The 13,305-nt window shown below is 38.2% G+C and overlaps 1 protein-coding gene across 3 annotated transcripts in view; it reads left to right on the top strand.

Moving 5' to 3' along the window:
* The window catches only part of fhit (fragile histidine triad diadenosine triphosphatase), a 227,972-nt gene extending 222,093 nt beyond the window's left edge, over window positions 1–5,879 (top strand). For all 3 annotated transcript variants that reach the window (XM_036531595.1, XM_036531596.1, XM_036531594.1), the window contains exon 8: window positions 5,444–5,879. In XM_036531595.1, coding sequence (XP_036387488.1) covers window positions 5,444–5,545 — 102 coding nt within the window. In that variant the 3' untranslated portion in view covers window positions 5,546–5,879. The remainder of the gene's footprint in view (window positions 1–5,443) is intronic.
* Window positions 5,880–13,305: the final 7,426 nt, after the last annotated feature.

The following is a 13,305-nucleotide window of genomic DNA, read 5'->3' as shown; positions in this document are numbered from 1 at the left end:
ATATACTCTACCATGTTAATTTTGTTCATTTTTAATTCAAAGAGAATAAGGGTTTCCCTGTAGTAGTATTAGAACATTCTTCTATACGTAATAAAGTAAATTAACTGAAAAATATGAATGAGCTGTGTCTGCCTGGGAACAAAGGATTGGCCTTTGAAGTTTTTTCTTCCGCAGTCTTAATTATTTGGTGACCTCCAATGTCACATTTTAAAGCTGCTAGAATAAGTCAAGGTCGTGGAGTCAAGAGCCAGATAACAGAGCCTGTCGTCTTTTACTCAAGTGTTGTGTTAAATGTCAAGACGGTCCACAAAACCCATTACACTCCTTGGTTATACATTTATATCTTTAATAAGGGCATGGATTAATACATTAACGTGCGCCGGGGGAATTTGCACATGCTTGAATTCAACAATGTGAACCGACAGTGAAATGGTAGCTCTCTGAGACCATGAAGCATCTGCAGCAAAATCAAGAATGTGTCTAACATGTACAAAGCAGAGGACCTGACATCATTATTCTGTGATAGGAAGGAAGTGTGTTCTTACATATAGTCTTATATATAGGTCTGACAGAGGTGTCAGAAACAGTGTTGGCTACCAATGTAGACATTATTCTTGGATTCTCATTCGAGCATAAAGTTGAAACATGATTCGCTGTTTGGAATACAGAGGCTACTGAAGTCCTCTGAGGAGGAGCCTTGTGTTTCAGCATGTTGGCGTGCCTGCATTTTTGTGCCTGTGGAGCACTTCACGCTCCTGGAAAAGCAAGAGAATAAAGTCCCCCTGGGACAGCATTTGCTGATTTCTCCCTAATTCCACTGCTGTATCTGTGACTACGGGTAAAAGGCCCTGTTAGGTCACTCGTGCAGATGTGTTGTTGCAGGGCTGAAGAAAACCAGCAGAGAACGCCGCTCCTGTGAATCTGCAGAAATAGATCGGTGGTGGCTGGTGGGGTTTGGATGGGTGATGGTTGTTGCTGCCTGTGTTCCGCCCAGATTGTGGCTAAGAGCTGCGGTGTCACTGTTGGATTTGTGGACACAACATGCACTGCAGTGGCTTGTGCGGTCCCTCCTAAATGTGGTTAAAGGTTTAAAGGAGTTAGGTGTCTGTGTACAAAGAAAGCAGAACGAGGCATTCTATTCATTGCATTTCTTTGCACATTTCTTTGCCTTTCAAGGCACTTTTGATACAAAAAACTTCTGGTACAAAACCCCAAATTTCCTTGAGTCATTTGAATTGAGTACACTCCCCTAATTTGCTTGGCTACAATCAACAAATGACATCAACAACCAACACACCTTTAACCAGTCAAAAATGCCTTGTAATTATGGTGTGAAGATGGTGTAGTCCTGCTCACAATGCAAAGGACTGGGACAGTATTGGTTAGTGTTAGATGCCAACCTTTGGATGAGACATTAAATTGAGGTTCTGGCTTACTGGTCTTTGAACACAACACTTACCACAATGTGTAGGGAGTCTCTCAGTGTCCTAGCCAATGCAATGTGGCTCTTTCAGTCTGAACATCTGAATCCCTAGGTTTAATTGGTTAAATGAGTTTGTCTCCACCTAGATTGATATAATAGTTTAGCTCAGATAGTGTACCTAGCTAGTGCCAGCCGGCTAGTCTGCACAATATTTTAAATACTATAAGGTTAGCACCAACCTGGCACACGTTTACACCAACTTGGCAGCCACTGCACTGTGTATCTTGGGCTTTGCTGAATCAAGCTAACTTCATCAGGAAGATCATATGTTTCCAAACAGTGGAACACAGCTGAGCTCAATTTACTGATTGCTGCTTGATGTGCTATTGACTCAGAAGTAAGTGGATTTTAACTTTGCAGCTGCTTAGAATTCTGTGAAGAAATTTCACTTGAAACTTGTTGGACTATTACATAGTGGAAGATAGTATTATCAGGGGATGAGGAGGTAGTTAGGGTTGTAAGGACCAAAGCATAGGCATCCTATTTGTCGCTCTTATCATGTGAATATTTATTGAAAATCATCCCTACTACTAATACCATATGAAAATAAAACCTCTGTGGATTCTTTAATGTGACCTTGATAACTTGTTATAAGAGAAGCTCTTCAGAGCCACATTCTTTTTTCTTTTAATGTTTATTTGCCTCACTGCTCAGTAGTGTACTAATTTTATGTTGTGTCACATGGCAGCTTACCTCCTGTTAGCTGTGGTTGGCATGCGCGCACACACACACACACACACACACACACACACACACACATGCACACACACACACACACACACACACACACACCTGATAAATGACATCCCAAGGTCTGTTGTTCTCTGGTATTCCACTTCTGTTATTCAGATTACACTCTGAGCTGTCTTTGTTCACAGCTGAGATCTACCCCAGCTCTCACCAGGCTCCAGGCCAAAGCTCACTTGTAAATTTGTGCTGTACCTGCAATGAACCAACCCCCTAGTCACTCTGTCTACACACTCAATTTTTCACCATACAGTAGACTATAAATCTCTGTATACAGTGTCCTCACATGTCTTTTAAACCATTTTGACTTCCAACACAACTGTTGACAGCATACTACTTTATGTCTGCAATAGATTACCACACCTTTTTTACAGTTTTTTTTTCTAGCACACAGCATGTGAAAAGCTCCTGCCTTGGGATTAAAATAGAAAGCAGCAATGACAGCCACTAAGGCTTTATATACTCTGCATCTATTCAGCACTAATATTCATGATTTTCAGAAAAATCAGCCATGCAGACACAGATGGGGACCCATTGTGATATATGTAAGAAGACATTAACTGAAAAACCAAAATTGTCCTCTTTCATAGTACTAAAATCAATGGTCATGAATACAGACATATTTTCCCTCAGTTTCTACACAATTTATTCTGACTGAGTTGTGCTGGGTTGGGAAAATGGGGTAACCTTCCTACAAACTTGTAGGTGTATTTTGTAACGCAGCCACTCTCTGACATTGTTCTTTGCTTGGGAAGGGAGTAGATGAAAAAAAGGACAAGAACGCTTGTTTTCCGAAGATGAAGATGTATTTTTCAGTGGTGTTGTTGGCTTTGTGACAGTTGTAGCAGTTTTCAGCCAATTGTCAGTTTTAACTTTAATGATCCTTTCACCTTTTGCATTGCGCCTTTTTCCCCTTTGAGACACACTGAGTAAAATAATATTGAATGTCTTTATTGAGATGATGGAGTTTGCAGAATTTACTTGTTCGTGTCATACAATGTACTGTCTTGCTGATACAACACAATAACACTCTGAATGGTGTAGGCACTGAACCACAAATGTGCTGAGTCATCCTTGAAACTCATGATGAATGCAATAGTAATTTGAACAGATCATCCCATATTTATTTTCATTCAGCGCCCTGTTTTTAAAAAGGACATGAAATGTGTGAATCCCTGTTTTGCTGTATCATTGAGCCTACAGGGATAATGCCTGTCTCCCATTGGTAAGAAAGGGGAAACACTGATGTGGGTGAGAGAGGATTCCTGAAGCTACTGTATGTTATTAGTGAATCAGTGGTTCAAACCAACAGTATGGTTTTGCCATGGAGATTGGTTCTTTAAAGTATTTTAGATGACACAGTGATTGATAACATACAGCTCCACCTATTGTGGAGGTCATGAAGTCTCCTCCTAAAATCACTAGGCATTACAATGATTTTTAATGTTATGTATTTCAGGTAGTGTGTTAACATGTTTTGAAACTGAAATCATATCAGCCTGCAGATTCATTCTCTTTGTGCACGTGGGTGTGTTTGTGTGTGTATAAGTATGTGCATGCATGTGTGTGTGTTTGTGTGGTTATGTGTTGGTGTGTCTATATATGTACGTGCAGATTTATCCTTTAAACAAACAACTATATCACTGATCTTTGTCCCTGATCCTGAATGAGGGTGGCTGATGCTGGAGACCTTTATTTGATGTGATAGTCTACGATGGGCAAACACTGCAGCAGTAATATGTGTGCATAGGTTGGAGACCCCCCTGCCCATGGTAGCATATTCTGTTATGAGGTAACTCCTGTCTGTCCTGGTGACCTGGGAGCTTCCGCCTGGAGCCCCCTCTAGACCACATCTCCCTAAAGCAGTGACAGTGTGCTGACGGCACCTTTCCGATTGGGGTAATGGCTGACTGCTCCTCTCCGGATGGGGTAGTGTGTGTGTGTGTGTGGGGGGGGGGGGGGGTGCCACAGGGCTCTCAGGAGGGCTCAGTAGCACCTCCTCCAGTGTCAGCACACTCTGCCTGCCCACTCCTCATGTAGAGCAGGAGAGATTCTGACAATGTTCCGGCCGGTCCACCTCTCCACTCCCAGAAATGCGAAATAAACCTTGTCAGAGGGGTAGCATGACAGTATGTTAAAATGACGGCTTCATCTCGCGTTCACGGACCTCCCCCGGACCACTTAGAGAAACACTGCACTCAAATAATGGACTCCTAAAGCTTTTAGAGTGATTTAAAAAAAAAAAGCTCAAAAGTATTTCATGTGAGCTGACATCTTCATGAGATTCCTTTTTGTTTGCCTTGTGGAGTTTTTTTTTTTATGATTTTACCCCCCTCTCTCTCTATCTTTCTCATACACAGCCTTGCACACCTCATGTATTAAACTAATCATTTAGGGGTGCACTATAAGAGGAACTATTGTGGTGGAATGTCAGCACTTTTTATCAAGCACAAGAAAGATGCCCAATTTGCCAAACAGTTCTTCCCTTTGAGACCTATGCAACCCGATGTTACACAAACAACTCGCCTAAAATGACAAATAGCAACATGGCGCTGATGCAACCAGAAGGACTCCCTGTTGTTCCTGCTTTATGGCATAGGACTGTACTTGCATCAGGTTTTCCCTCCACTCACCCATCAGCTGTGAATATTGTGACAAATCACAAGCTCAGTCCAGGGGGTCTGTCCAGGCAGGGGGCCATATGGGTTTGACAAAATGTTGTTTCTTAGTATATCCAGAAATTGAGAGAGGGAAAAAACAGACATGCTTTGTAATGTGTTGCACGGAATGTTCTTCAAGTCCGTCCCCGCTGAATTGTGATAGATCCCTCCTGCATTTACTGTTTGAGTGAGATATCTCTCTTAAAAATGTATTTTCTGATCCCATACAGTATTCCAAACTTATTTATGAAGGGATCCTTATCATGCATTGGATTTTGCTTGTCCTTGGATGTTGCTTACATGTGGCTTGAGTTCCCCTGCATCTTTTTCTTCATATTGCAAGACCGCAGAAGTCTGTATTTAAAGCCAGACCTTGATTCTGTCATTGTTTGTCCCTTATTGTGATGCTGTAGAGATGTACATGTGGTTCCATTGTGAAAGGAGCAACGTTTTGTGTCCAAACCCCATTAAGTTTGATATGTGTGTGGGATGGGGAAAAAAAGCAGAACCACTCTGGTGAAACATTAGAATAACCCCAAATTTCCATCAACAGCTCCAGAAACATGACCGGGAGGACCAGGACGTACCGGAGAAGTGGAGGACAGAGGAAGAGATGGCAAAGGAAGCTAGTGACCTAAAGAAGTACTTTACCTAAACCTGCACAAAACAGACACACTCAAATGTACCTGTATGCACGTTCAGTGTAACAGCGAGTTGAGTAGACTGATTATAGGCATTGGATTCAAGGTTATTTGTTTTTTCCCTTTCCCTTAAGGAGTCATAGGTGTACAGCTCCTCTAGACTGAACTGAAAGTAAACAGCAAGAGCATCAACAGAACCATTGTCTTTTTTTACTGCTGTTTCCAGCTTCCACTAGTTTCACAAGTCTGCAAAAGGTTGGTGGAGAGATCTGAGCTACAGGCGAGCACTGATTTGATGTATTAAATTTCTTCTTCCTACCTGTATGTGTGGTATATGCCTCTGTGAGTCCTGTGTTCCTAATTTCCATTCACAGCCTGTCATTTTATTGTGCTCCAGAAAACCAAGGTTTTGTTATGTTCCACCGGGGCTGAATCCAATGGGTTTTCATTTCCATGGAATTGGATGATGTGACAAGGGAACTGTAACCGTTTCAATTACTTTCCAATATTTTTTGAATAGCACCATAATATTCTCCAATATATATCTTCATGTCAAAATACTATGCTTGATATGAAAGGTGATGTGAAATATTTATTCTGTCATCATAATATTTTGTCATACCATCACACTGCTGAAAAAAAAAATCGAATCAGTCATCCACAATCAAATCTTCTTGGCTTCACACATGAAGTGATGGAAGGAATAATATATATAAAGGATGTCTTTTTTTCCTGCAAAGATGCAAATGCTTCTGTGGTCCAGTCCATGTAAAGTAGATAGAAAAATACTTTGTTATGAAGGTAACCTGTGGCTAGCAAGGAGAAAAGTTAAATCATATTTAGGAATGCCAGGGATAAGCAGAGGGCAATGGCTTCTCTTTGCTGCTTTGTACTTAAATGTAAGTTAAATTAATTTAAAGAAAATAAATGTGAACTCATTAATTATTATTTATTTACCGATTGATTATATCCAAATGAAAATGTCTTGACCTAACATGGAAGACTGTGGTCATGAGGGAAAACTACAAGCAGTTTCTATGATTCTTACTAAAGCTGTTAAACGAGCAACCCCTTCATAGCTGGACTAGATGTAGCCAGGTGAACTGAATGAGGAGTCACTATAAAGTGTCTGAAAGCTGTCAGGGCAAGTGATAACATCACAATAATGATCTTGCAAAATTTACCTTGAATTACCAAAATTTGCAATGATCTTACAAAATGTACCTTGAATATTTCTTTAAAGGGCTTTTTGAGCTTTAACAAATAAACCTATCAAATTGAAACTTTAACAAATGTTCGAATCAGTAGTCATATATTAATCAAATGAATAGATAACCAAATTGTTTGGAAACAGTTTACTCTAATTTAAAATACGTCATAAGTCATTGATGCTAATTCCTATGAAATTAATTTTACATTTACATTTATTTTACATTTACAATTTTAATTAAATAACTGGAAACAAGGCTTTATTTCATTTGGTTGGTGTGTGAACATGTTCTAGTTGATTGTCTACAGAACTGATGGGAAAGTTTTCAAGGAGAACGTCTACTTTAAGCAAGCTTTTATCCGCTTTTTAAATAAGAAGAATGGCTACAGCAACCATAACGAGCTTCATGCCCAAAGGATTATAGTGTTATTTCATTGTGAGTAGAAGAATGACTACCATTCTTATGTTAAGATGCCTGAAGCCAGAGGACCAAATTCCAAGCTCTGCCATTGTCCATTTCATCCCTGCAAGTACATTCAGAACATTATGCTGCATTATGGCCATTCAAGCAATGACTATTAGAATGAAATGATTACCATCTGCTTTTTTATTTCGTTTTTTTATTATTATTATTGTTACTGTTTTGCACATTGTGGAAAACTGGCATAATATTGGCCTCTGTTAGATGGAGAGATCCGTTTTATAGAAGTTGCAGGAGGCCACAGCATTGATTAAATGGATTTATTTTCTCTTTACAGATGTGGGAATAAACCAGTCATGACCATTGAGAATACAATTCTAGCCACTGCAACCCACAGTATTTTGTGGTAATCAAGATGTGAAAAGGCCCATGAATTTTAAACAAAGTTATTAAGCGCAAGGGGTTGGTTTAAGATAGTAATTTAGAGGGTCAGAGGTAGAAATTTATCATATACTGTATGGCTCTGTTGAGATTAACTCTGGTTTATACTTAGAATAAAGACAGTCTTTCAGTATATAAAGTGTTCATGTCAAGGTTTACCTGCAGGGCCTTTGGGTACTGAACCTTTCAAGTAATTCTTTTCAATGGAGACACCGTCATTGATCGTAATATGAAATCATTAGTATGAATAGATTAAAATGCAGTATCCGGAAAGCATATTGAATATAATTAGCTATCCAGAATGTATTCGAATTAAATTGCTCATGGTGTGGAATTTCAATTAAAATGCATGTCCAGATTTTGCAAGGGCCATTATTTACTGATGTATGGTTTAATTACCTTTTTGACATGCTTATAGGTCTTAATGACTCTTATATATAACAGCAGATTACAAGGTCAGTGTTTAATGGTATAATGAATCTCTTTATTTACTTGTACTCTATCCTACCATTTGAAAAGCAGTGCTAGAGAGTGTTTTCACACAGGCAGAAAGCAATATTGTAAGCCGTTAATGGATGTTATTGTATATTATGTTATTTTGATATGTTTTCATATATTTATAGTACCTTTGCTTTCAGGAGTAATGCTCTATGAGATGAAACAAACTGAAATGAAAAGTATACTCAAAGTGAATTTAACTACAATTTATACATCCACATACAGTTTTAATTTGTCATTCTACATGCCATTTTTTCAACTGTTGCCAAGCAATACTGATTATATTGTTCAAAATATGACTTGTGTGATTTTAATAAAACATATGCACATCCCTTTCAATTATGTGCTGTACAGACAGAATTTGATTGGAAGATGTATCACTTGTCTTTAAAAAATCAGGCAAAACAGGTTTTATCACAGGCTTTATGTTTCACTCCTGCTGGATCTCATTGACCTGTCAAAGATCCGGTGGGATTGAAATTTTGTAATAATGTACAACGAAGCATTTTTGGTCATTATCTAGTATGCTAGAGCTACTCCTTCCAATCATAAATAATTAATATAATCCCAGAGGTCCTGCGAAACAGTGGACATTTGAATCAGTAATGAAATCAGAGAGTAGATGTACAGATCACTGTACAACACAGAAATGGAACCATGCAAAGAGAGGATCAATCCAAATCTGTGGCTACATATTTACGTGCTGAAGCCATTAGCTTTTGTATTGTTTGTTCCTCGTGCAGATTCCATGCCATATTGCACATGCCTACGTCACATCTTTGGAAAGATGATAATATCGATTGCACATAGGTTCTTTCTTCGTTTGGGCATAGCCATTTAATAATGCATTTATAATCCTGTGTTTACACAGAGTGAAACCACAGTATGCATTAACATCACTCTGTGTTCTCTGTCATGAAACACTGCACATGTTTATGAATTATTTGGTGTTAATGACATACTCAGGAAAGTGTCATATGTGGATTATGAAGAGCATATGACTGTTACACAGGCAGCCTTATGTAGTGCACAGTCATTTTGAATATTTGAATATTTGCCTGTGAAATCATGACAAAATGCTTGTTGTGGTTTGCCTGTACCTATCCAGTACACTCCTGGAATTTGTGTTCACTGCTTAGAATTTAATCATTCATACATCACAGATTTCTGAAGTTCCTCAGCAACAGTATGATATTCTTACTTTTTGCTTATTTGAGGAATTAGGTTTACAAACAAAAAGCAATGAAGTACGTTTTGTGATGCATATTCACCTTGACTTTGTATAAGGCTGTACAAATGTTTTCTCTGGAGAGAAAGTTGGGAAGAGTGGTGCTATTGGTGTTCTTTATGTTTCTCTGGCACGCCAGAAAATAATATTCACAATGCACTGCATATATTTCTATGGATCTAAAGAAAAAAATACAGCCAGCATCTCACTTTCTTTGTTCACATTTCTCTCCCTCATTTCATCTTTTAGAGCACACTTGCTCTTATTCTCACTGAAAGACCCAAGGAATAGGCTAACCTTGCAAATGTTTTGATTGTAAGCACAACACACATACACGTACACACGCATACACACACACGGGGAGAAAGAGAAGAGAGCTATCCCCCTTCACAGTTAATATATTTCAGGACCATGGAGCTAAAATTGTAAGAGGTGGCATGGGAACATTTCTCTGAGAATGTGGGTGGTGGCCTCGCATTTTCCCAACATCGTTCGACGCTAATGGATTCGCTGCCGAAATACATTCTCTGATTTAACTAAATGAATGTGTCTGTCTTCCATTATTCGTACTCCAGGACAAACAGTGTCTGCGCCGGCAATGTCCTCTCCTCTTCTCCTCTGTGCGTTTTTAATCACAAACACCACCATTCCACAGACAAGAATAGTCTGGATTCGGGGTGTGAGGTGGATGCACATGGCCCCCCGTTAATGAGCATCTTTAAATAAGTGCCCTTCTTACCCACTGAAAGTGCACTTCTGCTGTGCAGCGGTTAATGGAAGGCTCTTAGCATTATGGGTCTGAGAACCTACCCCAGGGATAGGAAGAGAGCCATCACATCACCATGGTGAAAGGGTTTCATTTAGGATATAACCTCGGGGGAAGCAGCGGATGGATAATATACTTCTCAAATCCTCCCCCGCCATTGTTTATATAACTCGTTTCAGTTTTTTTTTGTTTTGTTTTGTTAAAAGTTCTTTGCTTTTGTTTAGAGCAATTCCTTCAATCACCTGATATGTGGCAATACCAAGTGTTAGTGTCTTGACCCAAAACACTAAAATGAGACTGATGTCCTTTTTGACATTTCTTTCTTGCTTTCTTTTTCCTTTTATTTGTGGGTAGTGTTCTTTGTTTTGATGGTCTGTATGAGAGGTTATCATTCAGACACAGCTTTTAAACTTCCTCTTCCGAGAAACTTTATTATGTTGCACTTTGTTTTCTATGTGTAGCACACTGAATAATACAGAATAGCTGACACAGATGACATTTTACACTTTACCTATTTTTATGGCTGGATGTTTACTAAAACAATTCAGGCTTAGGTACCGTGCTCAAGGGTACAGCTGCAGTGCCCTACCTGGGATACTAGGTGGTAGTTACAGCTTATGCTACAGCTGCGCTGCTATATTTTCCTCAGAAAAATTAACCCTCACCATAATATTAGCACATATTGTGTGAGAAGTGTTTCCAGCTAGTCTTCAGGCGATAGTGTAGAGTACTGAGAAATTGCCTCTATTTATAGTTTAGTTTAATAACAGACACCTCCCAAATGTTTTGTGCTTATCAGAACTATTCTAATAGTTTCTAGTTAATAGTTTATTAACTATTAAGTCTATTAATAGTTAATAATAGTTAATAGTTTATTAACTATTAAGTCTATTAATAGTTTCATAGTTCATGTCGCAAATGTGTTACTGACCAGAATATAATTCATATTGTTAGAGAAATGCTATGTTAACCCAGTTGTCTCATTTACTGCCTGATTGCATCCACCATGTTAGGTACTTTGTTAGTTAGGACAATTGAGTAAGTGAGTGAGTGCGCATGCCTGAAACATGTGTCGATCACATCAGCAAACCAGAATAGCGGTTGAACCGTTGATTATCTGGCACTTCCTTCCGCTTTCCTTGCTGGTGAATATTTACATGCACTTTACAATGTATTACAGTATGTAATAACCATTGAATTTTTTTTGAACAGACACACATTGAGATCAATACAGTGCAGTGGTATAGCTGTTGTCAAATGGCATGAAAATTTCTCACAAAATCCAAGAGGACTCATTTTCACCAACACAGAAACCTCTGAAAGTAACACCTTCTTCCACACTTATCAGCTGGAATGTGTGGCTTGAATTTTTTAGTGTTGCTAAATGTTGGTCTTCTTCTTCCTGCCATGTCTTACCACTTTACTAATAAAAGTTACAATTTATATTATAATTTGTATTTGTGTACAAATTTATCCATCAGTTAAATGTCATGTCTAACAGCAGATGAGAGTAAACAATGGTACTGTTTAGGTATTAACTGATAAACATGATAATTGGATACAACAGCAGTTATGGCTCTGTGGAATAAAATTGTGCATCCCACACTGAATTTTAATCATCATTGTGTTCTTAATGAAAAAAAAAATCAACAACAATAATAAGGATTAACTGCACAGTTGCAATGTTTTCCTTTATGCTGTTGCAGAAATTGTATGTCAGGTCTGATGATACAGGTATTATGAGGGACAAAGTAATGCAGCTGAGCTAATGAAAATTTCCCTCAGTGTAATAATACCCAGAGTACCTATTGATACTCGGGCTAGTTTCAGCTGATAATTACTTCTGCAGCTCCATGAGCAAGGGACCCTTGGGTAGGAAGTAGACAAAAGGTATCACTTGAATGGCACAGACTGGCAACACAGTTTTCTCCACACGCCAGAATTTTTTTAAAAAAATGTTAAAATGTTGATGCCATAAGGCAGTTTTAGAAATAATTCTAGAGAGTGTCCATGACCCTGCTCCCAAGCACTGTACAATGGGATATCAAAAACAAAAAATAATAACAATAAAAATAATAATAACAAAAAGTCAGATAGGGAATGCAACAATTTGACTACCACAGGGGATCAAAAAGAGCTGAGGTTGTTTTACATATTTATCATCTTAAGATGTTTTCAACTGCCATCTTAACTTGTATTGACTTGAATAAAGCTATACAAAGTTTTCTACAGTATGAGAAAGGGTGCATTATTATTATTATTAATATTATTGTTGTTATTGTTATTATTAATAATACTAATAATAAAGGATTGATTATTTTCTCTTACAAAACATATATACAGTTTGTCTATTAGTAATTGACATTTTTTTTTAGTTTTATAAAAATACAGTATTATTTTAAATCCTAATGTCTTAAAATAATATGTGTAATAAAATAACAGTGTATTTAAAAATGTACACACAAACACAAACTCACACACACACAGACACACAACTCTAACCTGTGCGCTTGACAGTCACTGGGAAAAAAAAAAAAGAATTTAACTAAACTCCGGTTTCCCCTGGTGTTAGGACTCATAGCTGGTTAAAAATATTTGAATTCCCAAATACATCTTCAAAGCTGCTTAAATTAATTAAAGAGACATTAATGTTATACAAGCTTAGAGGAGTCAGAGGAGGTTTTTGCATGCAGTTCGCCTGCAGCTAATGAAATGAAATGATTATGTAAGCCGTCACACCACAAGCCTTCGTCGCTGAAGCCAAGAACAAGACCACCCAGCAGAGGGACCCAAGAGGGGTGATGTCAATAGGCTGTCAGCCCCCTCCATTTGATTACCCACAGTTCTACAGGCAGGGACTTTTAGAACTCTTCTCCAAGGATTAATCCAGTTAAGTGTGTTAAAAATAAAAATAAAAACAGACCATCTTTCATAGACCATTATCGTCAAGCATGGGAAGAGAAGACTGATCATGTGAAGCATCACAACATCCTTGTCATTATTTTGTAAAAAAAAAAAAAAAAAAAAAAAATCAAAAATTCTTAGAATAGTTCATACTCAGTTATTCACAAACAGAATCTGAAACCTAAGCATATATACCACAGTAATAAATAGTGGGTTAAGGCCTGTTGACCTGTCAGAGGTGCAGTGGTTGAGGGGTCCTGCAGGCAGACTGAGCTAGCCTTTGGTCAAGCCCTCGTACCTCATCCT

This window comes from Megalops cyprinoides, chromosome 6 (assembly GCF_013368585.1).
Source record: "Megalops cyprinoides isolate fMegCyp1 chromosome 6, fMegCyp1.pri, whole genome shotgun sequence".
In the NCBI taxonomy this organism is placed as follows: domain Eukaryota; kingdom Metazoa; phylum Chordata; class Actinopteri; order Elopiformes; family Megalopidae; genus Megalops; species Megalops cyprinoides.
Note: the sequence above shows the minus strand (reverse complement) of the source record. Positions and strands in the feature narration are given on the sequence as shown.